Raw genomic sequence first — 27,990 nt, forward strand, 5'->3', positions numbered from 1 at the left:
GAGGTGGTAAATTCAGAGCTGACTCAACAAAAATCATACAGACAAGATTAGCTGTGCTTTTACTGAGCTAAAGGAAGGCACTGAGCTCTGCCTTCCTAAATAGAAGCACCTACCCAGCCCATGAAGGTAAAGAAGATATAGAAAGAAAGGTGCCTTTTGACATGCAGCAGAAAGATTTCTAATGGTGATCTTCAGCCATGGGCAATTTAAGGGCCAAAGATGGAATGGCAATAGTGGGATGTGCTAAACTGAGCATTAAAACTTACTCACATTCATCTTTCTTGGTTTTAGATGCCTCTAATAAAGGGGATGTGCCCTATTTAAATAGACTCCAGTGCTGGAAGGAGATTTGAGGGCTCATCTAGTCCATGTCTAGATGAGCTCCATCACTACCACTGCTGAGCCTCTTACATCGTCCCCTTCTCCACCATCATTCCTCAGACGGCTTCAAGTTATTTGGTCCTTCCTTTTGGGAGAGTTTTTCTAGAACTTTTTTTCATTTTCATTGCTGCTCCATGCTTTTCTCAGCATGCAGTGCCCACAAGCAGGGGCAGCATCCTGTCCATGGCTTCCCTGTCACAGCACAAAACAAGGGATTTCTTTTCATGTGCTGGACAGTTCAGAGTTGGATTTAAGTTTTTAATGTGTGACATTGCCAGCTGGCCTTCATCATCCAGGGGACTGCTGGAAAGACTGAATAACCAAAGACTCACCCAGGCACCACCTTTCAGTGCATCCTTCTCTTCTGGCAGTTAATCAGTGCCTCTCAATATGACCTTCCGTTTGACACAGTTTTGAACCATTTTAAGGGCACTTTCTTTTCAGGGGTTTTCCAATAAATTTCATACTCACCTCATAATTCATCTAGTTATATTTCTGTAACTTTACAGATAATATAAAAAATTCTTACTGAAATCAAGCTAAGAAATGGTCTCTTGGGTAAGAAGCTCACTGTAAGGTGCACTTGTTCACTTTACAGGATTAAATAGACTTGATTCACTATAATTTCCTGGCAATAAAAAGAAGAGAAGGAGCAAATATGACCATGCAATAATACACTTAATTAACCAGTTCCCCAGTTCATCTCTCTATTTTTTTTTTTTTTTTTTTTGCTCAGGCCAAGGGAATGATGATTGCAAATAAGAATAGGAAGGAAGTTATCTGTACTATTCAGCTCTTTTGCATGGGGAAGTATTAAGGAACCCAGCCTAGGCACTGGTGTGTTAAGAACATTGTGGTAGTACTCACTTCATGGAAACAAAACATAACCAAGAGTTTTTCATGTTTACATATTTATGTCACAACTCAGCATCAAAGAAAGAATAGTTAATATGAGCCATGATGACCTATATCCAGGATTTTTGGCAGAAAAGACTGTTCTCAGTCACTAAACAATCAATTTAAATTATATTTTCAAACTCAGTATGGATTTTCTGGATGGATTTGTCTCATCCAGCTGGGGCTACCTAAAAAACCTGTTGTGCTTGTTTAACAGCTGTGTGCAGATGGAAGGGAGAGAGGGAGAGAAGATAAGAGAGAATCATTTGGTGGATGTAGATGTCCAGAAGAGGAGGTGAATCACATTCTAGATGTCCTTATTGACTCTCCACTGACTCAAGGGGGAACTCTCAGGGACAACTGTGCTGACCATACAGCTCTCTCTTGAGTTGAACCCTGTATATGGACATGGTAAAGATGCTCCTCTTGAGTTGAACCCTGTATGGACATGGCAAAGATGCTCCATGTGCTTCATGACAGCTCCATCTCACTTTTATGGGAAATAAAAAGTGTTTACAACCTGTTTGACCTTTATAGATAATTAGGTTGGATGAAAATTATCTCATGATAACTTTGAGCCCAGTATAACTTGGGCTTCCCCAAACCTCTGCCCTGCAACAGAGCTGGATGCTGCTGTGGAGGTTGGGAAGGGCCCTTTGTGGGTGCACAATGTGAGTTCACAACCACCATTAGTGTAATTTTAAGGATGCATAAACAATATGCTGATTAACAGAGTGTGAAAAATACATATTTATGATAGGCTTTTCGCAAATGTTACAATGAATATTATATGTGTAATGTTAGAAAGTTGTGCTGTATTAATTCTCTTACGTATTGTGTTAAGTGTAGCTTTAGGTTACAACATAATGTTAAAATAGACACTATGTATGTGGGGGAAGTTTTTTTTTTTAGGGATGAGATACTTGCTTCGAAGAACACCTAAATCTTCCAAAGGAGAGGAATTTATGGCTTCTTATCAGAAGAAGCTAATTTCTTCAGGCCTTGCACAGACAGAAGATGCTAGGGGATTAAAGGAACAGTTGACATACAACAGACAGAGTTTCTTGTTTAGAATAGAATGTATGGATAACCATGAAGAATGTATGAATATGCAACAAGTGTATTGTTTTAAGGGTTATTCCTTTGTTCACAAGGGATGCTTTTCGTGACTTAGTGTCCGAGAGCATCCAGACATCCATAATTCTTTGCTTTTTATTGTCATGTAATTGTCCTAACTCTAAACTTTATTACTCTAATTGTATTACTATTTTTATAAACATTTTATTATTATTAAACTTTAAAAATTTAAAAAAACCAAGTGATTGGCGTTTTTCACACAGAGTTTAGGTAGCTGCTAGAGCCACCCCTACACCCTCCCTGGGAAGGTCCATATGAAATGTTATTCCCTTGAATACAGGATCTGTGTAAGAGTGATTCACAGCAGAAAAGCTGAATAAAACACAAAGCTTTCTTGTTTCAATGTGTTACATAGATATTTACAGCTGATTTAAACTGGGAAGGGCTCCAGTAAGATCACAGTGTTGCCCTTTCTTCAAACTGGCTGAGAGACCAGTTTAAGGAAAGAACATTCCTCCAGACCAAATGAGTTTGTGCAGAGTTTTAAAAGCACTTGCAGGATTTCAAAAAAGCCCTTGTTAAACCTAGACCTAAGAAGGCTGTAGCTGTGTTTGTGGTTTACTCCATGGCAACTCCATTTCTGTGATCTTGTGATATTGAATAAAAAATAATCTTTATAATCTTGTCTGTGGTAGCCTGAGCTACGTGACAGGTTCTTTTCCTCCCAGCTCTCTTCTGAAACAAAGGACTTACCTGAGCAGCAAAACTCTGCTGATCAATGGAGGAAAGTCAAGGAGCAACAGATATCTTAGCACCTTCTTTTCCTCCTCCATCTTCCTTAATTCTCAAGATGCCTTTTTTCTTGTTTTTTCCCCCACCACTTCCCAGAGTGAGTTTTCACAGCACCTCCCTTCCTTTGTTTCCACACCTAATTCTGTTGCTAACATCTCATGTTGATCATCTAAATTATAATGCTACTTATGATTTTTTTTCTCATAAACCCCAGTTTTTCTCTGTGCTTGGGTGCCTTTCCTCCTTGCTGGGTCTCCCTGCTCTCACTCTCCCCTTCTCTACCTTGCTCTGCTTTGGGTCTGTTCCTTGCAGAATCTGCACTGGTTTTTTTTTTGTGGTATTTTTTTGTAGAATCATTCAGCAAACTGACCTATTTCCCAAAGCTGATTTGGCTAATTCCTCTCGCAAACCATAACTGTTTTTTCTGACCTTTAAGAGGTGTAAATGCTGAATTACAGGTCTTTCTCATGCAATCTGTGTTTGTAGCAATGAGCCACCTGAAGCCATCATTCATTCCACTACAACTGACTGTACTTCCCATTTATTCCTGGATAAAAACTCATATTTTCTGATAAAATCTTAGTGGCTGTTACTCACCTGTGCTGAGGTTTGCTACCTGAAAACAAAAGGCTGCATGGAGCATTGCAGAAAACATCCCTCATCTGTGTCAATCATTAAAATAGCTGTGGAATTTAATAGTTAGACCAATCAAGAAATTGAAGCAGATGTTGGCAAGTAAATCCCTTCACCTCAAAAGCACAGACCCTGTGTTTAGTAAGGAAAGGAGAAAAAGTTTGTGATTTCTTTCCAGGCAGTACAATAAATATGTTTTACCAATCCAAATGACTGCAGAGTTCAGGCAGTTTCACATCTCCAGGCATCTTGGGAAAAGGTGAAGGATTGGGTTCTAAGACTTTCAGACAGATTTTTCAGGAGTGAAACTCTCTAAGTCCTTCAGATGGCTTTGGCATGAGCTTTTCCTATTACACTGTTAAATGTGGAAGATGATTTGATACTGAAGCAAAGGCAGTAAATACTGTGGAGCGTGAAGCAGCCCTGGGGTGAGCAGAGCATTTTACCCACAGCAGTTGCTTCACGAGTCTTACTTGTTCTCCATGCCCTGTTGCATTTGGATTTGAGAAATAATCTCCTGGCAAAGCCTCGCAGCTGGCAAACCCGCAGGAGGATTTGTCACCTGCATCACAAAGCTGCACAAAATCTCTCATGGAAAGAGCAAAGGGAGATTTATCAGGAGAAAGGTGGCAGACTGATGGATACAGCCATAGCAGCAGTTAAAAATGTATCACATCTATTCCTTACCTTGCCTGTTAAGATTTAATTCATTGAGGATTTATAAAGGAGAAATAAATGCCCAGCATGTAATAATCATGATAGAATACCACAGATAATTGAAATATGTTTTTTTTCTATAGTCTCTCCCAATTAATTCTCTATTTACTAACAGGAAATAATTTCTGTGGAAATGCCTCAAGAAAAACTACATAAAGTGTGATACTTTCTTGGTAATTTCCAGTTTTTCACTGGCATTTGCAAAAATTTCACTGAAGCACGTCACACCCAGACAATTTAGGAGCAAGGGAAACCTTCTCCAAACCTGGCAGCTTCACCCTCATGGTTTTTTGTTTGGTTTTATTTTATTTTATTTTTTTAAATCAAGCTGTCTATCCTTCAGAAGTTCAGCTGTGATTCAGAGAAACTGCACATATGCTTCCACCAAAACCAAATGCAGTATGGCTTTATCATCACGAACAGAAGACCTCTGAAAGCCAAAAGTATAAGCCATGAAACCTTTTCTTTGCAGATAGAGCCCACAGATGTTGCCTGAGATCCATTGTCACGCACCAGATATTTATTCTACAGCTCTGGTCCCTCTCTAATACCTGTCCAGACACAGATTTAGGGCTGAGTGCCTGAACAAACCTATTAAAGTCTTCCTGCTTCTATTGTAGCTTCCAGGAGCTCTGATATGTCAAACCACTTCCTATGCACGATGGCATGCTCCGCCACACCGAGCTTCGAGTTTGGTTTCCTGGATAACAGACTAATACCTGAACAGAAAGCAACCTTTGTTCTTTCTTGTGGAGCCAGCAAAACGATGATTTGCTGACCAAAGCCCTCGCTGCACATGTGGGTGGTGCTCCCAGACAGCCTCATCAGGCAGCAATCAGTTCCTTGGCTTGGACAACAGCTCATCGCTTCTGAGAAACCTCCCCGTCCTCAGGGCTGTGGAGAAAAGATGGGGACAAGTCCCATGGAGCTCAAGTGGCTTTTGATGTGGCTCTTGTTTGGATTCATCAAGGGGAAGAAGCCAGGTAAAAGACTCTTTTTGCCTTTTGGGGAGGGAAGAAATGATTTGGGTCTTCTGGTGGTTGTTCAGAGGGTGTTCACAACATCCTGACTCCTTTCAGCAAAGGAAGGATGCTAAGGAGCTTAAGGAATTTATTATTCCAAGGAAATGAGAGAAATGAGTTCTGTGCCCACAAACTGTCAACTGCAGAAAATCCAGAGCTTTAGAGGATATTTTTTATCTGACTAATGTATGTATCCTCCAACCCATCACTGGAACAGTGGGCAGATCAAAGCAGCCTGAAGCAGTCCTTTGAATTTCCTTTTTCCATTTTGCTTGTAAGTTTAGGAAACAAAAATAGACACTGAAATGCCAGTACCCCATAGGTAAAATTGATGGCAATGCTCTTAGTTAAAAGGTACCATCCAAATTTGCTATAGGTACTATAGATATGAAATATTTTTTCAGCTATACCTCTCAATCAGCAGTCCTATAAACTGTGAATGGAGACAGCTAGTCCAATTCAGCATAATTTTGCATATTTATAAATGGTGACACTGCTTAGATTTGGCTTATTTATCATGACAAGTGTGTGCATTGAGAAATGGTCTGGTGATGCATTAGTGTATTTAAATTTTAAGTGCTTTGTTCAAAGTCAGGAAAAAAAACAAACCAAAAACCCTTCCATTCTCAGTGCTCCATAAATGTGATATTTCTTTCTGTGTCTGATGATGATGTCCAGGATGAGAGGTATGAACAGACACAGCCTAAGGCAGGCTCTCAGATATGCTGGTACTGAAACTGCTGATGGATCATCCTTAGCAGGAGTGGGAATTTTCCTCAGGGCTGGCCATCTCAAGGGAAGAGTGTGTTGCGAATGACTGAACTGATTAATGCAGGAAGGACCTTCCTGAATGTTGAAGGTCCAGGTGATTTTTTTTTTCCATTCTTTTGCCAGTAAATGCTGCACTTTCTCCTTTCCCTGCCAGATGAGGTGCCAGAGCCCACGGGAAGTGTTTGGTGCTGCGTGCAGGAGCACCAGAGATGCTCAGCCAGAGATGTGTCAGTGGGATCAGTTCTGGGATGAGTCAGGTTCCCCAGATCACACTTTCTGTATTACTCTGCCTGGAACATGTTGTGAAATTTCTTTCTGGCAGCTCTCGTTTATCAGAAACTTTTGTGTTTTTTGGAAAAAAATCGGGGGGTGTCAGAGCAGTTGCATTTTATGCTATTTCATGTAATTTTATTCACCACTGAATGAATTAGTGCATTCTCCACTGTATCACTAAGCTCTTATTTCCTCAGCTTTCTGTACTTATTTTCAATCTCTGTCCCAATGTTTAAATATATCTATATATATCTATATATATCTATATATATATATTTATATATATATATACATAGACATATTTGTAATTCCTCCCTGCAAATAATATGCTATGGTACAAAACACCACCTTTTACCAATTTGGGGGTTTTAATCCTGGAGACACTTAAGGCATTGTGGCTGTAAGACCTGTTGATTTAATTCCTTAGGGGGATCAACAAGGAGACCTGGGAATAGACATGGGCAAAGCAAAGGGAAAGGGGCTGGGTCAAAATGGTCAAAAAAACAAGCAGGCCTCAGCACATACAGTGCTATTTTTATTATTTTGCCGTAGTATTTTCAGCTTGTCCCAGCACTGCAAGTTCAGTTTTTTTAAATACATCCAGCCTTAGATGGTGTTTGTCAAAATGCACTATCAGGAATAAATATAACTAGAGGGAGAAGGAAATAAAACCCATTTGTTTTACAGAATAGTTTCACTGATACTTCTCAAAGGGTTTTGAGAGAGAAAAGTCCTGGGGGACTGGGGAAGTTAAGGCATGGGATGATCATTTATTTAATAAAAATTAAACTACACTTTAGTGCTAAAAATAATAGAAATGCTGGTTTTCCTGTGAAGAGCATCACATTTATCTGATTTATTCTGCACAGCAGCAGTGCCTAGAAGATGCAGGCATGGGTGAAGCCTGAAGTGAGGGTCAAACACAAGGTAAAAGCTGGTCTGTGCTCCTACAACCTTTCATTTTGCTGTTCATCGTACAGGGATATACTGAACAGATTTGCAACTTAAATCTGGAAAGGATTAAAACTCACAAAAGATAGAAATTCATTCAAGTGAATTTCATTCACACAAGATGGGTACCAGATCTCAGTCATGTAAATGAGAGGAATTTCTTTCCCATTATACTTGCATATTAGTGCTGGCTCCCATGGATTTGAAATGCAATGCAGAATACATTAAAGTTGTCAAACACAGACAAATGATTCTTGTAAGGTCAACTAGAGAGCAAATACCTTTATAAACCTTTTCAGACACAGTGGCCTTCAGCAACAAAGAGCGCAATATGCAGCTACAAGTAAAAAAAAGTTAAAAAAATGTTTTAAAAGTGTGATCCTACTGAGGAAAAGCAGACATTACAGACAGAGATCCTGCAGTACCTGCTTCTTCAGCCAGAGGAATTGTCTTTCCACCTCATCAGAGGTGAGATGTTATGTCCTTTTCCTTTTATTGCAGGAAAAAATTCCACTCTTTATCTAATTCTAGAAAGCCACTGCTTCTGACTTTGCTCACTGTTGCCTTCAGAGTGTTGTTATTTTGGTCTCCCTACCTGCTCAATGTTCAACTTTGTCTGCCCTGTTCCCCCTGTTGTATTAATGCTATCTTCAGATCCCAGCTTCTGGATATTTTCTACCCACGGATTCCATTCTCTGACCTTGGTCCTGAATTTTGGAGCAACGTGGCTCACTGAGTCTTTGCTCCATCTCCTCCAATGCTTCCCCAAAAACTCACATTTCCAAAGTCCTTCCATTACTTTCCCCATTTGACTCCCTGTTCCTCTGCCCTGCCAGGGGAGCAGCACTCTGTAATCTGCTGCTTTTTCTTCATGTTCTTGATTTGTAAATAGTGAGCATTCACATAAAGAATATATAACCCTCTCAATTGGAAAAACACTTCATGCATGACATTGGAAAAATCATGTTCATGTGCAGAAAATTTCCATCTCATTCTTGAGATCTCCAGGGCAAAGCTCCCTGACCATGCTAAGTCCCTAAGTCAGGTGAGATGAATTCTTAGAGAATCTTTGAAATCAAAATTTCCCCACTAGACCCTTTTTTTTCCCCTTCATTTTCCCAAGACTGGGACACACACTTGTCAGACCATTCAATTATTTTCAGAGAGAATATGCTCTGTTGCCCTTTCAGCCCTACAAAAGGCAAGGCTGAGAAAATTCCAGACAAAGGAAAGAATCTGTATCTCTACTGTTGTTTAAAAATACAATTTTTGTTTCTTTTTAGATGAAAATATCAAAGACGTGTGTTACTGAGCTCGTCTATTTAAGCAAAAGTGTCGCACACCAAAACAAAACTTTCATGTATATTCTCAAAACTTGGCTTTGTGTTCTGCTACAAAACCACATGCCGTGATTACATTTAAAGAGTCTGAGCTCTGTGACTTTACCACAGAACCAAGGATGTTATACACACCCAGAAACAACAAAAAAAGTGTTTCCTATTCTTTACTTAGTGCACTTTCTATGCAGCACACTGTGCCCAGGCTGGTTTTCCTCTCTCTCTTTGCTAATGTTCCCTCTTCCAATTCCACATTTTGAGTTCAAGTCCCCAGCCCAGCCTCTCTGCTAGGGCAGGTGTGAGATCTGTCAATACCTCAGGCAAACCACTCTGATCATCAATGTGAGCATGTAAGAACGTTCTTCCACCACTGCAGCTGATAAAAAGAAAGTAGCACTTTAAAGTTTTGCTTTGGAGAAGGTAAATCAGGTGTCTCCTGTGCTCTAGAGAGGTTTGCCCAGCTCCACTTCTCACAGAAGGAGCTAAGAAGGCACATTCCTGAGGCTAAATTAGGCTTAACATGAGAAAGCTTAGTCCACTGTGCAACCTGCTCTAGCCTTGCTGAATATGGAATTTTTTTGCATTAGATTCCATTGCCTAGGTCAATAGCAAACAGCTGCTCAGCAGGATTAAGCCAAGAGGTAAGATAAGTGCATTTCTCCAAAACCCAGTTTTCTGTGGTCCTAGAGCTCCTGGCAGTTCATATTCCAATATATTTTACACTGTTTTTTGAACAGAGATATCTGGTACAGCAAACTCGGCAGAGACTGAACTGCCAGATCCTTAGAACAGGACATTGTTCTTCTCCACTGCTGGGAATATTCAAACCCACCTCCATTCCCCTAAGGCTGGTCTCTCCTCCATTGCTGTTTGCATTAAAACTTGTGCCTGGTCATTTTATCTGCACTGTATTTCTGTCACTTACAATGCAGACTCACCATTACTTAAATTATTTTTTAAGATAATCTCTCTATAATCTAAGGTAGAGTTAATTATAATCTCACAGGCAAATTACAATTAAATTGGGGTCTGTACCCCAACCCCACATCTGGGATCTATTCCCATCTTACAAACTCACATAAGTAAGAAGTGTCATTAATGAGGGAAAGAATCCTGCAGAGTGAAGCTTGCTTGTTAAATGATCCTTTGGGAATAAATTTTGAAGTTAGAAAAAGTTCATTACCATTTCAGTTGTGTTGTCGGTATCAATTCCTTTGCTTTGCCTGTATCAGTTTCATCTTCAAGAGACTGCACCATTTAGAGAGCCCAGTTTCACACAGCACATAAATCCCCAGGGCTGATTTAGCTTTTCAGGCACAGCTGGGGAAATATCTTCATTTTGGCTCGGTTTGATTTGTTGGTGTCTCTGGGGAGAGGTGCTCTTCATCTCTGAACTGGGCAGGTGTGTGCAGTGCCTGGTTTCTTCCACTGCTTCTGCCCAAAACTTCAGAGCATCCAGTTTCCTACCAATCCCATCCTACTGCCTTTGTAGTAAGGGGAAAATCGTCCTATTTTTGTACGTTTCTGCTTTAACTTGACATCAGATTAATGTCAGTGCTGGTGACACACAGCCACGTAACAGGGGAAGTTCTGATTTTAGGTTAGTGTGCCATGACTCACTGACTGTGTTTTACCTAGCACTAAAAATGCCTGTTACAAATTTTCTCCTCTCACTTCTTGTGGACTAAATGTGTTTTAAAGCCTCATCTATCACTGCTCTGCCAATTCAGATGGAGAAGAGAAACAGGAGGGAGGGTTTCATGAAGCCTGGTAGAGCCAGCACACCTACCAAGAGCAGTTTTGTGGTTGGGTGGGGAACATAGTTGAATGGGAAATGTGAGGGAAGAAATCTGAAAGAACTGATGCTGATATAGATGCTGGGTTTCTTTCCCTCCAATATCTCCTGTGTGTTATCTGACAACTCATGTGGAAATCCCAGATGCCCTGAGATATCTCAAATGGCATCAGATATCCCAGCTCACACTTATCTGTTGGCTCAGATAACAAGGCTTGCAGGTCTCAAAAAACTTTTCAAACTTAATTTAGGGAGCGTTCCAGCAGAACAAATAACTACTTTTTAATTGTTATGTTTCATGGCTATTGTCTCAATACACGTCTCCTTCTAATTCCAAGGGTTTGTCTCCAATCACTCCATCATAATGATTGAAACCACCTCCAGAATTTCCACAAATGCTGTAGGCACCAAAAATCCATGAATATGGGGAAAAACAGAAATCCCCATCTGCTTTAGGAGAGCTAAGTGTTCTCATAATTCTGCAGCTGACAGAAAGGCTAAATCCCCACGGACACAATTACACCAACCTCTCTGTTTAGCCCATTTACTATCTCTAAGTGCAGAGAAATGAAGTCCCAGGACACTGCTGGGGTATGGGAAGTGAGAATCATTGGTAGGGGCTGATGAATTTGGTGAATGAAGGAATGAGAGAACAGTGGACATCAGGATAGCAAGAGAATGAAATAGTGACACACAACACCTTGTCATGGGGATGAAAACTTGGAATATGTGCAGAGGCAAAATGAGGAGGCAAACAAAACATCAAGACATCTCAAGGTAATGTGAGGGCAGTATTTCAAACCAGTAATAGCAGGAGTGAAACCCCGGTGCAGCTGTGGAGGGATGCAGAATCCAGGGAAAGCTGGGCTGTGCAAAACTTGGTCACCACAGGCTGTGAGGCAGGATATGCCCTGCTGTGCTGGCCTTTTAAAAGACTGACATTTTCATATCACGCTAACTCAAACAAACTGATTGGCTAATTACCAACAAGGTGCAAAACAACAAAAAACCTCCAAAACAAAGCTAATCTTTCCTAAAAATATAAAAAAGTCAGAAATTTGGTGAAGGAAAAAAAAAATTCTACCCTGCCATTCCCTACTCCCTGGATTTTTCTAATCCCTTGGCTATTTTACCACTCACAAAGCAAGGATGTTGATTTTTTTAGGGGCAAACCATGTAGTTTCTTTGGGCACAAAGATGGAATGAAGTTTTAGGCTCAATTCACTCCAGAGTATGGTCCAGACCTCACCAGGTCTGCATCCTCTCTGCAGTCTTCCCAAACTGTTCCAGGAGGTGCCATGACATGAACCAAAGGAAGACATGGAGATGCTGGAACAGGTCCAAAGAAAGGCAGTGGAGCTGGGGAAGGGTCTGGAGCACAGGTCTGGTGAGGAGAGGCTGAGGGATCTGGGGGAGATCAGCCTGGAGAAAAGGGGACTCAGGGAGGACCTTTTTCACTCCCTAAAATTGCCTGGCAGGAGGGTGCATGAGTTACATGCTGAGTGCCTACTTTTTCTAGAAAGAGGAGTAAAAATCACATAAAGAGAAGCACTTCTGAAGATATATAAGATATTTTGAGAAAATTAAGAGCAATCATGGCAAAGGATATTTTGCAATATCCATATTCATTCATGGCTCCTCCCAGTGTGAGGATTGGTACAACAATAAACCCAAAAGTTGATGACTTTGATGAAACACATTGGTGAGAAGTATGGGAGGACAAGCCAGTCTTTTAAAAGGTTGTGATGGTTGCAAAGGAGAAGGTTCTTGAAAATGGGAGCAAAATATTTTATGTGACAATGAAGCTGTTAAAAGTCAAAGGGAGGCAGGCACAAGGTCACAACAAGACCTGGGAAATTCCTCTTCCAAAATTCTTTCTGGATCAGAGAAAGGAATGTGATTGTAAAGGTCAAAGAAGATACTGCAGTTATTTAGGGGTGAGAAGACAAGAACTTAAGCAATGTGGATGAAATTAAAAGGCTGGATTCAAGAAATGCTGTGTGTGATCTGCAATGTGGATGTTCACGTCTCCCAAGTGCACCATGTCTGCACAATCCCTGTCTGATGTGTGCAAGTTCAGAAGAACCCAACATCTGATCATCAATTAAAAGACTGCTTGCCCTTTATTATGAGTTGGTTAAATGTTGTGGGTTTTCTTAAGAAGAGACTAATGAGTTGTAGGTTTGAGTGCCTTATGCTGAGATTCAGATCTGCAGTCTGCTTCAAAGAGATTTTTGAAGTCTTGAGGGAAACAAGCTTTTAGCTTTCAGGGAAAGTGAGAGTACATGATCTCAACTTGCTGCTGATCTGATAACTCTTTAATTTTAATCACCCTGACAGTCTGTGGTAAACCATGTGGTTAACTATTTCGGGTGCAGTCGCTTCTGTCAAAGCCACAGTCTGATGTAGTTTACAAGGCGAATCCTTTGATAACACAGACATACAAGGGGATTAAAATATGCAGATTAGCTGTTAAAGTGCTCACATACCTTTTGTTGTTGCCTCCTTCAGACTTTGTGACTTACTAAACAGCAAGACATTGTAAAGCAAAAAGGGCAGAAAATATCAAAGCGAGGAAATGAAAGTAAAGGGCATTGCAGGGCTGGGGCTGGGAGCCACAGGTTGAGTTGCTGTTGGTCTTTCAAGGAAAAAGCACTTTGGGAATCGAATCGAAGGCAGACACCAAATGATGAACAGCTCTCAGGGACTTGAGGGCCTTTAGCAGTTATTCCTGCTGGTTGCTAAGGCTGCATTAATTATTGCTGCAGAAACTGTGAGGATATGATGATAAGAATTTCACTCCCCATAGCTGTTACTATGTTATATATAACCATAAAGATCCAGAGTGCCAGGCCTGGTGCAACCAGACTATTTGATCCTTTGATTTCTCAGCCTTTAGGCCTTAAATAATAATTAAGTAGTGCCTTTATCAACCTCTGGGTCCCCAGCTCAGCTTGAGCAGGCTTTTCAAGTGCACTGAAATGATGAAATAATCTAACTTAATTCATTCCAACTGATTGTGAAGTATATTTAGATATGATTTGCTGATGACACAACACTTCACTTCCTGTTTTGGGACAAGTTATATTTAGGTTTGTAAACTTATTTCACAGTAAGCTGCTCTTTGGTGTCTGTCCTCAGACAGAACTGAGAGTCTGTGCCCATTTGCAATGTTTGCTTATAGATGATTGCAACTTTTAATTGCTTACTTTTACCTGTTGTGCCTCCCTCCATAGACTGAGGGCTGCACATTCTGCTGGGGGTAGCTGCTCTCCAATACAACTGTGTGCAGCTTCATTAAGAAAATGTTGGTAGTGTTTCATGTTGTCCATCTGCTGGACATGTCTGGTATTGAGAACAGAGCAGTCCTTGATCCATGAAATAAAATGCCAGGCTCTCCTGATGTCCTGATTCTCAGGCTTTCTATTTGCAGGTGTATGCCCAAGTCTTCCACCGACTGAATTTGCTGATGTTACTGCTGAGATGTATCCAGCACAGACCAAACTGTACTATACTTGTGACCCTGGCTATGGCAGAAAGGCCAGTGAATACCTAGGAATTCAGTGTAAGATTGAACAGCAGGGTGCTGTTTGGAAACACCAACTATTTAAATGCTTTGGTGAGTGAATGTTGTTTTTTTTTTCTATACATAGAGGTGTTTCTCCTCTATGTGTTACTCGGTATAAAACAAATCTGGGCATTAACAAAAGATCTTTTGTGCTTATTTTTCTAAGTTAGAACTTGAAACAGCTTTATCCAACCTCCAGAAGCTTGGGTGCTCTGGCACTTTGTTCTGATATTTGTCCTGCTGCAACTCAACAAGTGTAACTTCTCCACAGAGCAGAAAGATTTGTCGTCAATGGATCCCATGATGGAATTAGAACTTACACAGAAGCCAGAAAGAGAACCAAGGAGCCCTGCACCTCAGAAGCAAGAAGACCTTTCAGAGTCCAAACAAAAAGGTAAATAAGAGCTCATTCAATACTTGTCCTGCTGATTTCCATGGAAGTAGTGTAAAAATGGTGAATAATATTTAATTATTTTTCAGACAGAGTGAAAGAAATGATTTTTGGAATATCTTGGCTGAATAAGGTGATATGGTATAAGCAAATGAGTATTTTATATCCTAACCAAGTATTAGAAAGCCTTGCTATATCCTGCTTGTCTAGATTTTCTAAGAACACAAGATTTTAAAGAACAGAAGCATTATGCAAAACCTGTCTGCTTTAACTGCGTGCTCCTTGTGCTCCCACAGATTTCTGTGGTCCTCCCAAGACTGTTCCACATGCCTCCATAAGGCTGCCCCAACAGCATTACGTGGGACAAGTCTTGCATTTCAAGTGCCAGACAGGTTATGATAAGAGACCCCCCACCTCTGGCAGCAGGACGTGCAAGGAGGTGAATGGCAAAACCTTCTGGACGCCCCTCGATATGAGATGCACCAATGACAGCAACCAGTGGTCACCACAGACCACTGGGCCAGGTAAGGTGGTTGTGATTATGCCACAGCAATGTCTGACCTGCTCATGTGGGGTTCAGACCCCCCAGTTGTCGTGGGGAGAGGGGGAGCTTCAAAAAATTTACTAAAGAAGCTCTGCCACTGAGGCGAAGAAAGAACTCCCTTTTTTTTATTTAAACACCTTCACAGAAACGGGGTGAAATGAAGGCAAATCCTTCCTTAGCCTCAGATTTTGTCAGCAGTTTAAATTTAAGGCATTGCTCTGTCCTGCAAGTTTTATTGATGGCAAATCAGATGTATTTATATAAAAAGGAATTATTTATTAAGACAAATGAACAGGAGGTAACAGACAAAGACCTTCATCAGAATTACTTACTACACAACATAAAACTAAAATAACTGCTAGCAAATAATATAAAACTGTATCAAGATACCTATATTAAAGCCAACAAAAGAAATGTTATTGATTAGGAATCAAATGTAACTTACCACTGAAATGATGATAATGTACACAGACAGATTCCTTCACTTAATCCCTTGGGAGGTAACCATGAAATAGGTGTCCCTTCATGGGAGAAACTCCACACATTTCCAGGAAAATGTACAGATTTCTGCTTTGTGAAAGTTCACTGTGGCTTTTACAGTTGTAAGATAAATGTCTGTCAGTGAGAAATTCAGCCTGCTTTGTCATTCCAGCCTTTGTGACCATACCAGACCACAGCATACACAATGTTTCAGCATCAGCCCAGGACTTTCTCCCCTGTTTCATAGATATATTTCTTTGTGGTGCCTGGTTCAGAGTGTTCCTGGTACAGAAGTCACAATTTGCTCTCTGGTCTTTCCTCTTCCATCATGACTCCATTGAAAATTTTCCTTGGTGCTAATTTCTTGCTGTGATAGATATAGCCCATCAACAAGCCAGTCCTAGAAAATAATACAACCTATTGCAATTACACATATTTAAAAATCACAAATATTTTAAAATTTTAAAATTTGGATTATGAACAACATGGGACTGGATAAAAAAAGAAACCACCTCAGCCTTTAATTTACCTAAACAGTAATTCTAGTTTTCTGCAAAATGCTCTGAAACCTCGGCAAGGTCAGGTCCTTGCAAATAGAGCACCAAATATTTATTCCCCTAAAGAGTTGCCTTTGTATTTGTTATGATCTGATGTCTGTAATGAGTCTGGAACTTTCAGTTCTCCTTCAGCACTCAGCACAAAAAAATTATCAAGAAACCACTATTACAGGACATCTTGTTAAAAATATTGCCCCATACAGGGGCAAGTTCAGAGCTTTATTTTCAGGATAAGAGAGAAATTAGATTAATTTCTTGCACCAGGGATGTTTTAGCTTACATTTTTGGGCAAAAACAGGTCCCAGTTGAAACCATGTTTCCAAGTACTAGCTTGGCACCTTGAAATTCATCCTTCCACTCTTATATGAAGTAAAGATTCCAGTTCACTTCATGCCCACCATTAACAGGTACCAGGTGAGCAGATACGTTGGTATCCAGGCTGGAAAGATCTGTTGATGGCCAAGAAACAAACATGGCAATTTTTAAATGTTCTGTGCAAAGGGAGAGCTGCCATACCCTACCCTTGGAACTGCTTTGGTGCTGGAATGCGCTGCCTCTTTGGCTGACTCTGTCCTCATCACTGCTCTGGTGCTCTTCTTCATCAGAAGAGCAAATTGACACAAAAATCAAGAATTTCTCTCTCTTCATAGGTTTGACTCATCTGTCCTCTTTCCTTTCCTCATCAGGGACACAGCCAGTCACAGGTATGCCATTTTATTAAAGACTTCACCACCCAGAGCACTTAGTTGGTCTTTCTGTTTGTTGTTCTATTCCAAAGAGATCCTTTTCTGTTAGACCTACTAAATATGCTGCAAGACAAATCTATACCCATGTATCATGTGAGAAGTTTATACAAAGACAGTATAAACAGATTGTTTAAGCACTTAAGCTTTTATAAAGAAATTTTCAAATATTTGTAAAGAATGCAAAAAAACCCTGTTCAACCAAAAGTCTGTTTTTTAAATGGAACTATTTTCAAATTCTTCTTTGAGACTTTCTGTCAATTCAGCAAATCACTTCAACTGGAAAAAAGCAGAAAAAAAATGTAAATATTTAAATGCTGAGGTTTTTTCACATTTTCAAAGGAATAAAAAAAGATGGGCAAATAGAACATTTCTTCACAGCTAAACTAGTGCATTTAGATCAGTCTGAAGAGATTTTCTTCTCCCCCTTCCCCATCATCATTAGATGATGAAATAGAATTTGTGTCTTGCTGTGAATATACTCAAGACTTTGCACAAGGGCTCTTGATTCCAGCTGGAGTCTGTTGAAAACTGTAGTGCACATTATGGTGAGAAGGAAAAAATGGAATGAGATGAAGGAAGAGAAGGAGGAGTTTTGCAAACTGCTTATTCAACTGTGGTCACTCTCTAGTTGGTTGGGTCCTGGGAGCAATGGAAAAACATGGAAAAATTCCTGCCCCTGGGCAGAGGGGCAAGATGAGGCTCTATCCCACATCTTGCCTGTTTCTCCCAGCTGCATTAAATGCAGTAATTAAGAAAATTCCAGGTGCTAACCATATTGATTTTCAGGTTTTACAGCTCTCTGGTTTGTTCTGCTTATCATTCCCACTGCCTTTGTGTGACTCATCAAGCAAACAATAAAGTAAGTGGGACAGAATGAGGAAAATGTGAAATCTAACCAAAAAATCCCTAGAGGTGGAAGAGTCATCAACTGGATCAGCCTCTCCCTATTGCACTGCTTAGATTTCTGGACATCTTCTTCGGTGTTAAATATGACCCCGGATTTTGGGATTGTCTGATTCAGCTGTTAAATACTGGCACAAGAAAAGGAGGAATCAGAGCTTTTGAAATCAAAACATCTCAGAGCAAGTTGCCCAGAGAGGTTGTGGACTCCTCATCCCTGGAATTGTCTAAGGCCAGGTTGGATCGAGCTTGGAGCAACCTGGGATAGTGGAAGGTGTCCCTGCCCATGGCAGAGGGATGGAATGAGATGACTTTAAGATCCCTTCCAACCCAAATCATTCCGTGATTCTCTAATTCTAAAAAGCAGTCTTTGTCCCAGCCATTGTGTAACTGAGAAGGGCTGTTCAGATAATGGGTGGGAGATTAATTCTGTTGGAAAATTAAGGTTAATTATGCAAATACGTTGTTTCAGATGGGTTATGCAATAAGTCTTTTTCTCTCTGGCCAAACTCTGGGAAGTCTGGGGGAGCATCTGTCACCACAACCACGTAATTCTATTTCCTTCATCACCCAAAATTGCAGAGTTGTGTCATTCATGACAATTTTATACTTCAGGTTTATTTCAGTCTGGCCTCCTCCCTGTTTCTGTTACTACACTGAGATGCACCAAGGCTGCTCCTGTTCACAGGCTCCTTAGCCTAGTTAAGCCAAGATGTCCCTATTCAACATTTGGGAATTCTTCTCTTCTCCTCTCTCTTTGCTAATCCTCATCCCTGTTTCTCTTCATGTTGCTTACTCATTACTGCTGCTTCTTAGCTGAATGGAGATTTTTCTTGAAAAGTGGGAAGGGAGAACCTTGTGAAACCACCTTAGAAGTGGATTTTTGTCAGTTCATGGTTGGATAAAACCATAGAAAATGTAAGCAACACTTTGAAATGTGCTTTAGTGAAGATAGTCAACCATGGTGCAGATTTCCTGGGCCATTGTAGGATTTCTGAAAAGATGCTATGTGAAAAATTGTCAAGAATGATCTACATTGTACTGGCTGTGTGGTGGAACAAAGGTGAAATAGCCAGTGCCAGATGAAATAGTAACTGACAAATGAAAGAGTAACTGAGATCCTAAATGGTGTCATCTACAAAAAATACTCTGTTGTTTCTCATAGTAAATATAGAAGAAGCCATAGAAAACCTGCTTCTTCCTACCTGTAATAAAGTGTTTTTCCTGTTGTAGGGAAGACTTCTCAGAAATTTGTGGCATTCAGATGCAAACTCGTGAAATTAATGACTTGCCAAAGAAGAAACCAGATTGTACCAGCGACCCCAAGACCAGCAGTGACAAATGAGGAGGAAGCCTGGGCATTAAATCCAATGTGTGAATGTGGCAGAAGATGTTACAGCCTAACTCTTATGGGGACAGCATGACTTTCTACCTACAGAGTGCTGGTAGGAGGACTGCACCCTATCACTGATGGGGAAAGAGCCCTGCCTGAAACTGCTTCCCAAACCCACTTCTCGTCCTCCTACCACGTAGCAGATGTATCTCTAATATAACTGCAGCCCCTCCCAAGCCACCAGGAGTACATATGGACCATTCTCCCAAGCACATGAAATGATGCCACTGTCATTTCAGCCCACACACCATCCTCCCCACAAACAGAGCAGCTTTGCTGGACACCTGATGTCCCCTTGCCTCTTCCCCAAGTGGGTCAAGCACAGGCACACTTTTCTCCTCAAATGTTTCCCCTTGGTAATTAAACCCCTTTACCCCCTGCACTGCAGCTGATAATCTGACAGGATTCCCTTATGGTTTACTACATACATGCATTCCTTATCACTCCCCTTTTCCCAATTATTTTGGATTTGTGCCATCCATGACAGTTTCTACATCATTCCTCCAGCTCAGACAAGGATGCTGCAGATCGTGGCAGCTGATTAATTTGACAGCTCCTTTGATAGCTGAGAGAGCCCAGCACAAAGGCATCTGAGGACAGGCTCAAACACACATAATACTTGACATGTTCTTGTATTGTTGGGAATTTGCAACATATGGATATTCTTCTGCCTCTTTTTTAGTCACACTTGGCTGGGTAAGATGGGTTTCACCTGGCTGAATGCAAGTATCTGTGTCTGAGGCAGGTGGAGGGGGGGAACAAGTCCCTTTAGAGAGCAGTTCATGTCACCCTATTGCCTATAGATACATAATAAATATATATTATATAGAATAATACATATATTATTATTCTGTAATATATGCATGTGAATATGTATTTATTTATACACACAGAGAGACATATAGTTATTTATGTATATATACAGGTTAAATGGCTCAGGGTCTTGACCTTTTCTCTGCATTGACTTTAACAATGGCCAGACTGACCAGATTAACTACAGATGCTTACATGGCACATGACAAAAAACAAATGGGATGGATCCCTTCCTTATAATTCAGAAGACACGAGGAGGTTTTGGTTGAGTTTTCTGTTTTGAGATAGAGTGTATGTGTCATTGCTTTAGTGGTTAGTATTCCTGTTGAGTTATTCTCACTCCATAGCCTTGATGTTTATATTTCCCATGGCTTTTTTCATTCCTGTTGGAATAGGATTTATTTGTACTGCGTATCTTATTGCATGAACCCTCAGTAAGTTCATGGATAATGTCAAGTATGCTGGGAATGTTGGTCTGCTGGAAGGTAGGAAGGGTCTGCAGAAGGATCTGGACAGAAGGCTGGATCAGTGGTGGGAGGCCAACAGAATGAGATTCAACAAGAGCAAGTACTGGTTCCCACATTTCAGCCACAATAACCCCAGGCAGAGCTACAGGTAAAGTGGCTGGAAAGTGTCCCAGTGGGAAAGGACCAAGGGGTGCTGGTGACAGCAGCTGAACTTGACTCAGCTGTGTCCAGGTGACCAAGAAGGCCGATGGCATCATGGCTTGTAACAGCAATAGTGTGGCCAGCAGGACCAGGGCCAGCAGGACTGGGGAAGCCACACCTGGAGTCCTGTGTCCAGTTCTGGGCCCCTCAGTTCAGGGAAGACACTGAGGTGCTGGAGTGAGTCCAGAGAAAGACAATGAAGCTGGTGGGCAAGTCCTATGAAAAGTGTCTGAGGGAGCTAGAATTGTTTATCCCAGAAAAAAAACTCTGGTGAGGGTCTGTCACTTCTCCCAGGGAACCATTGACAGGATGAGAAGACACAGCCTGAAGCTGCACCAGGGTAGTTCAAACTGGACCTCAGGCAGAGTTTCTTCACTGAAAGGGTGGTTAAGCATTGGAATGGGCTGCCCAGGGAGGGTGTGGAATCACCATCCCTGAAAGCGTTTAAGAAATGACTGGACGTGGCACATGGTGCCTCAAGGTGGTCAAAGATTGGACTCAATCATTTTGGAGTTCTTTTCCAACCTCATTGATTCTGTGATTCTGTGACATGACACTTCGCTCTGAGTGAAAAGCAGGGTTTGAAGAGAAAATACAGGCAGCAAGGGTAAATAGGAAACCATTTCCTCATCCTCCTTCTTCCTCCTTTCCTTCTGAGAAGGTTCCATGGGCATCGATGGCAGTAAAGGAGACAAACCCTGAAGAAGTCAGTGTTGGAAGTGAGGGGAGTAGCCATTCACACAGGCAGTGGGTATTCAAAGAGAAACTCTCCATTTGACAGTTCTGTCCTGTAGATTACTTTGAAACGTGAAAACACAATTTCGTTTTAAAAGAGGGCTTTTAATTTGTCAGATACGAAAGTACCTGTAAATTCAATGTGTGCTTTGCAAACAGAGATGTGTTCTAAGACTAGTTCTCACATTTCCATTTTATGAGTTTACCTGCCATATAATGCTTTCATATAGCAAATTCTGGCACCGCCATTGGCACTGAGAAACTTTTATGTGCATCATGTGGGAGCACTCCTCTTGTGCCACATGAGCAGGAGCTGTGTTTTGCCCAGCAGAGCCAGGTTATAAAAATGTCTTAATTTTCTTGTTTCCTTCTCTTCCAGAAGAGCACTTGACAACTGGTTCATTTAATGCAATCTGAACCCTTGCTGTAACTGGAAAAGGACTAAGCAAGCTGCATGATCCAACACTTTGCAGGGAAGTGTCTGGAGGTTGCAGTGTCTCCTCACCACTCCCTTAGTGGCTAAAATCCCTCTGACACTGGAGCCCAGAACTCTCCCCAAAGATGGACAGACAGAGCAAACTGCAAAATTAACCCTCCCATATCAGTGCAGCTGCATCTTCCCAGGGAGCGCAGGTGCTTCCCACCCCACCGTGGGCATGGACCCGCTCTGGGCTCAGCAAAGGCTCCATCCCTATTCCCCATCCACAGCAGACTGAGCAGAAAACAGTGCAATCCCAGATGAAAGGTGCCTGGCAGCTTGCTTGTGGAGCTGGGGCAACCCTCTGCTCAGCCCCAAGCTGGGTTCCTGTGAGGAGCACCTCTAATACCTGTGGGAAGGCAGCAGCCAAGCTGATCCTTTATTTTGTGTTTTCCAAATATTTCACCTGCCTGCTGTGGAAGGCAGGGCATTTCTGCCAAAGTGGCAGAGGGCTCTCAAATGCCTCTGCTGCAGTCTGAGAATGGCTATTTTTATAGGATATCCAGGAAGGAAGATGTGTAAGGTTTCCCAAACTAGGATTAGAGTGAGTTTGTCCAGGAGTTCTGCCAGCATTTGTGTTTGTCCAGAGGACATTTGCACTGTCTGGGGAGGGGTTATGTTATTCACAATGCTTCCACACCCATCTACTTAATATATTTGATGTTAGTGCTCAAGGTGACTAGGCTTGAGTTTTTCCCCAAGAACTAAACTGAGCAAATGCAGGGAACTGTAAAGTCTGTTGTGATTGCAGTACTGGAGAAAGGGGATTTTGAAGGAACTCAGACAATTCCTTTCCCTATTGGGCTTCCTAAGGGTTTCACAAGCTTGAAGTGCAGGGCAGGGCAGTCTGAGTACTACCAAGGGCAAAGGTCCTGGGAACAGCCTGAGAAGTTCATAAAGGAGGGATTTATGGAGATGATCAAGCAGTCAGTGGTTCCGGAGCCTGGAAAGTGGGGGCAGTGGGCACAGGCATGAGCAGGGGTGAGGATAAGTGTGGTCCCAAGCCCAGTGTGCAGAGGTGGGTGAGCACGTCAGAGGGAGCACCCTGAGGTACAGCAGAGATGATTGCAGAGGTGCCTCAGCCTGAAATCACTCTGATGCTTTCATCCCATCAGGAGCTGTGTCAGCATTTGATCCTAGCAGAAAAAATCCATCCAGGCAGAGATCCTGGGATTGCAGGAGCTGTCCAGCAAAGGGGGTGAGACTGATGTGCTCACTTCGTTCTCCTAAAATCCAAATCTCCTCCTAGGTGTCTATGCAGCCCAGCTGGCACAAGGCAGGGCTCTTGCTGCTGTGCCCATGGCAGCTGGAGGCAAGGGGAGCAGAACTCCATGGTGCTCCCTGGCAGTGCCCCGTGTCTGCCATGGGCAGGGCAGGGATCTCTGTGCTCAGGTGTGCAGAGCCCCAGAGCTGCCCTGAGATCTGGTGCCCTGTGCTCAGGTGTGCAGAGCCCCAGAGCTGTCCTGAGATCTGGTGCCCTGTGCTCAGGTGTGCAGAGCCCCAGAGCTGTCCTGGGGAATGGGCCTGGCCTCTGGCTCCTGGCCCAGGATGGGGTGGGTGTTGCCCAGGATCCTGCAGCACATCAGCCAGCCCCAGTGGGGCTCTCCAAAGCTCAGGGCAGCTGCAGTGGCCCTGGGTGCATCTCTTTCTGCAACTGAGGCAGGCCTGGAGCTCTGCTGGCTGCAGTCACAGTGGGGACACCAGCATACCTGCCTGGGGCTGCCTCACTCTGCACCTCCAGCAGAACCTGTGTTTTAGTGCAGCCCCCAAACAGGCTGGTCCTGGCTGAGCACTGAGACCCAGCAGGATGATGAACATCAGCTCCTGATCTGAGAAGTCCAGTCCCAAGCTGGCACCTCTCAAAGTGACACAGCTTGTAAGAGCTGTTGGCACCCTGGCCTACTCTGTTCATGCCCATTCACAGGAGAACTGGTGTCAGATGCTGACACTTGTGTGAATGTTACAGCATCCTCTGATTGCATTTGCACACCCCATGTCCTGCAAGGATGCTCTGGGCACTGGGACTTTACTGGTGGCGGCTGTAGAAATTTCAGTGGGAAGCAACTTGTGCTTTATGGAAGACATGACCATGCAATCCAGCACTGCAGCAATAAACTTTTATTGTAAGCTCTTGCAAACTACATGATGTGGCACACATTGATCTTTGACAACCATTGAATACATTTCCCCAAATCAGTTTGTCATAAATCTGCAGAAAAGCTTCAGAAGCAGAGCAGAGAATGAAGGTGTCCAAGGAGGGCAGCAGAGGAACTGAGCTTTGGCTGCTCAAAACTTTCTCTCTGACTGATGCCAAAGCCTGTCTGATACAACAGCTGCTGCTCTCAAGGTGCAGTCTCAAAAGCAAGGAAACAAAAGCACGTCCCAGGATCACAGAATCACTGAATTGTTGTGTTTTGGAGGGATTTCTCAAGATCTTCTAGTGCAGGCTCCAGGCTCCAGCAGGATCAGCTAGGGCAGGTTGTCCAGAACCATGCATTGTTGAGGTGTGGGTATCTCCAGACATGGAGATCTCCAGAAAAGATCTCTGAGCACCTGAGGGGCCCTGGTCCCACAGCCTTGCTAAGGAGGTGAGGGACAAGTCAGCTGCACACTCTCGGGACAGCTGAGGAGGAGAGGACTCGCTCCTGAGAGCTCTCTCCTGAGAGGGGCAGCAAAGCAAAGCAGCTGGAGGCTCTGCCCACAGCTCTGTGCCTTTGAGCAGAGCAGGAGGGGCCCTGAGGGACAGAGCTGGAAACTCACCAGAGAAGGAAGCAGCACCGATGCTGCACAGGACATTTGTCCCCCTCTGCTGTGCTCTGCTGAGACCCCACCTGCAGGGCTGCCTCCAGCTCTGGGGCCCGCAGCACAAGGGGGATACAAAGCTGTTGGTGTGGAGCTCAGTGGAGGCCATGAAGGTGCTCCAAGGGCTGGGGTGGGTCTGCTGTGGAGAGAGGGTGAGAGAGCTGGGGATGTTCAGCCTGGAGAAGACCCCTGAGAGTCCAGGACCGAAAGGATCTCGATGAGGGCTGGAGAGGGTCTCTGGACAAGGGTATGGACTGCAGGACAAGAGGGAATGGTTTCACACTGATGGAGGGCAGGGTTAGATGGGATATTATCAAGAAGTAAATTACCCTGAGCAGGCTGTGGTACAAGTAAAAGTTGCCCAGAGCTGTTTTGAGTGTCCCATCCCTGGAAGTGTTCAAAGCCAGGCTGGGGAGGGCTTGGATCACCCTGGTGTAGCGGAAGGTGTCCTTTACCATGGCAGGCAGGTCAGAATGAGATGATTTCTAAGGTTTTAAGGTCCCATCAAAACCAACCCATTCTGTGATTCTGTGATTCTAAGACATGTGGGAAAAGCCACCAAGGTTCTTCTAAGGACGTGGCTTTTGTTCCCGGGGACAGGCATTGTTGAACAGGGTAACTGTTTTCCCATAGAGATCAGTCAACTTCTTCTCCAGCTCCCCCAGGCTGATGACCTCCACCCTGTTCTTGTTGTTCTCAGCAATGGCCCCCCAAGCATCTTTGGGCTGTTTGTTTTCCCCCAGACAGCAGGCAGCAGACCAGATGTGGCTGGGTCTATTAACCCTATCTCCAGAGATCTTGTCACTCCCAGGCACAGCACCCGTGACAACGTAGGTGCTTTTACAGTCCTTGGTCTTCGTCTGCATCTTTTGATGCTCGTAGATTCTCCACTTGCCATTGTTGAGGCTGGTGTCCTGGGGCACTATGTTGGTGAGGGTGAAGGTTGCCATCTTGTTCTCTTTACTGTTCATATGGCCACAGGGGCACAAATGGCCACGGTCCAAACCCTTCAGTCCTTTGTAGTCGTCAGGAACAGCCTGGCTCTCTTTGATTTGTTCTAAGGTGATCCCGTGTTTCTCTATGAGGGTCTTGTCCCTTTCCATCTCTTTAAGCTTTATATTTTTATCTATGAGCTGGACAGGGAAAGAGAAAGAGGTATTAGAATAGGGAATGGGAGTAATTGAGAAGATTTCCCTGGAGCAGAAGTCTCTGATAGTCAAGAACCCATTTTTTTGTCATCTCAGTGTAGGAAAAGGTATGGATTTGAGAGAAATCATACACATGTCCCTCCTGCATGAATGCAAGAGCTTTAATGAGCAAGCAGCTCAGAATCTGACTGCTCTCAGTTTGACTTGTGACCTCTGTGATCCAGCCTGCAGCCTGTGCTGGGATCGTGGATGGATGTGTGAGACAAGGAGCATTTCCCACTCCTAGGATTGAGAGGTGACTTTGGTGAGACACCTCCCCTGCCAAATCTGCTTCCCTTTCCTCCTGTCTCCACAGCCCAAACCTGCCCAGGGCTCTCCCTGGATCCCTTCACACCCCACTGTGATTCTGTGATTCTGTGAGTCTGTGATTCTGTGATTCTGTGATTCTGTGATTCTGTGATTCTGTGATTCTGTGATTCTGTGATTCTGTGATTTTATGTGTGGTTGCTGCAGGTGTAGCCCAGTTCTGGAACACCAGAGTTTGCCTCTAACCCCATAGCCAGGGAGATGTGTCAGGAAATCAGTCCTGGAGCTGAGGTTTCCCTGGGTGGGCTGCAGTTTGTTCAAGGATGAACAGTTTTTCTCAGTAAGCAAAAAGATTTCAGTGTAAGTGAAACCTTTTACAGCAGTGCTGAGAATGTGTCTCAGAGCTGATCTGGGCCAGGGAGCATTTTCTGTAGCATCACTGAAAAGAAATTACAAATGATCAGCCTCTGAGAGAGGCCTGTAACCTCAAAAGAGTCCTGGAGAAACTAAATACTCCAAAAAGCCCTCAGGAGAAAGTTAATAAAATCAATGAATTTTTGAATGGCCTGTTCCAAAGTCCAGGAGGAAATGCCAGGTTGGATAGGGCTTGGGGCATGCTGGTCTGATGGCAAGTGGCCTGGTGCATGCAGGGGAGTTGGACTGAGATGATCTTTAAGGTTCCTTCCAAAACAAACAATTCCATGGTTTTCCAAAACCAGAGAATGGGAAGGGTGCAGTGGTGCAAGACCAGAGTAGTTGCTCAGGTTCCTATGGTTAATAAGATGCTTATTTTTTTCATGTCTGCAGGACATTTGTGAGGGCTCTAGAGCTTGGGGAGTTCTGTCTGACTGCTGGATCCTTCTGGAGCAAGCCTGAGCCAAAGGTGCCCAGGGGTCACTGCACATGGATGGAGACCACCCCCTTGTGAATGGACCAGCACTGATTCTCCTCACTTTTCACTGCCTGAACTGCCACTCCAGAAATCCCTCCCCAGCTAACCTGACCCTCTCAGCTCCAGTGCCTTTTCCCATGGGCCATCTCACCCCCCTCTGAGTTTCTCCTCACTTCTCTCACACCACTCACAAAGCCTGTTTGACTCTTCACTGGGAGCAGATAAACTCTGCCAGGGATGCAGAACAGCTCAGGGCAAAGTGGGGATCAGATCCCTCAAGTTTAGCCTCTCCTGGATGCCTTTTCCCCATCACTTGGTCACTCAGCACAGCAGGGCACAGGGAGGGAAAGCATTTGACTTTGTGATGAATGCAAAGTAATCTGTTTTGCTGTTCCTGCCAGGTGAAGGCAGAGAGCTGGGCACCTTTGGGATATGATTCATCTCATCCTCCTGCTGATGTCTCAGATGCATCAGAGGAATCATGTGTTGCAGGGGTTTGAAGTTCAGTGAGGACATTCCCACCCTGTGTGTCCATTTGCATGTGTGTAGTGGGGTGTTAGGACATAGAAGTGGCCATTTAAATGCTGCAGCTCATCTCTGGAGTGGCTGGAGGGTAAGAGAGACACTCACCTGAGGCTCAACTAACCACCACTCTGGAGGTTTCTTGACATCTGAAGGCTCATATTTGTAAGCAGAGTAGACAGGAATTCTATTGTTTCTGTCGTACAGGGTGGCAAAGTGATACTTGTTCCTGAAGAACTGGCAGATCAAGGCTGGTTTCTCTGGATTCAGGGCATCATTTGGAGTGGTCCCTGCATAGAAAAACTCAGAACATTCTTCAAAGGACTTCACCACCTCACCGTGTCCCAGCCAGAGGCAGCTGGCCAACACCTGCAGCAGCAGCAGCCCCAGCATCGTGGGAG

The 27,990-nt window shown here is 43.2% G+C and overlaps 2 protein-coding genes across 2 annotated transcripts; one reads left to right on the forward strand and one right to left on the reverse strand.

Annotated features, from left to right (window-relative positions):
* The first annotated feature begins 4,708 nt into the window (after window positions 1-4,708).
* On the forward strand, window positions 4,709-24,211 carry IL2RA (interleukin 2 receptor subunit alpha). The gene is made up of 7 exons (XM_031503688.3): window positions 4,709-5,480; window positions 14,080-14,265; window positions 14,486-14,608; window positions 14,902-15,129; window positions 16,837-16,890; window positions 17,719-17,791; window positions 19,066-24,211. Exons 1-6 carry the CDS (start codon window positions 5,294-5,296, stop codon window positions 17,769-17,771), a joined length of 831 nt encoding a protein of 276 aa, XP_031359548.3. The 5' UTR covers window positions 4,709-5,293; the 3' UTR covers window positions 17,772-17,791; window positions 19,066-24,211.
* Window positions 24,023-27,982, reverse strand: LOC110470965 (endonuclease domain-containing 1 protein-like). The gene is made up of 2 exons (XM_021531051.4): window positions 27,698-27,982; window positions 24,023-25,854 (listed from the first exon to the last, which is right to left on the reverse strand). Exons 1-2 carry the CDS (start codon window positions 27,980-27,982, stop codon window positions 25,291-25,293), a joined length of 849 nt encoding a protein of 282 aa, XP_021386726.3. The 3' UTR covers window positions 24,023-25,290.
* Between the last annotated feature and the right edge of the window lie 8 nt (window positions 27,983-27,990).

The sequence above is a fragment of the Lonchura striata genome, chromosome 1A, assembly GCF_050655825.1.
Source record: "Lonchura striata isolate lonStrDom1 chromosome 1A, ASM5065582v1, whole genome shotgun sequence".
In the NCBI taxonomy this organism is placed as follows: Eukaryota; Metazoa; Chordata; class Aves; order Passeriformes; family Estrildidae; genus Lonchura; species Lonchura striata.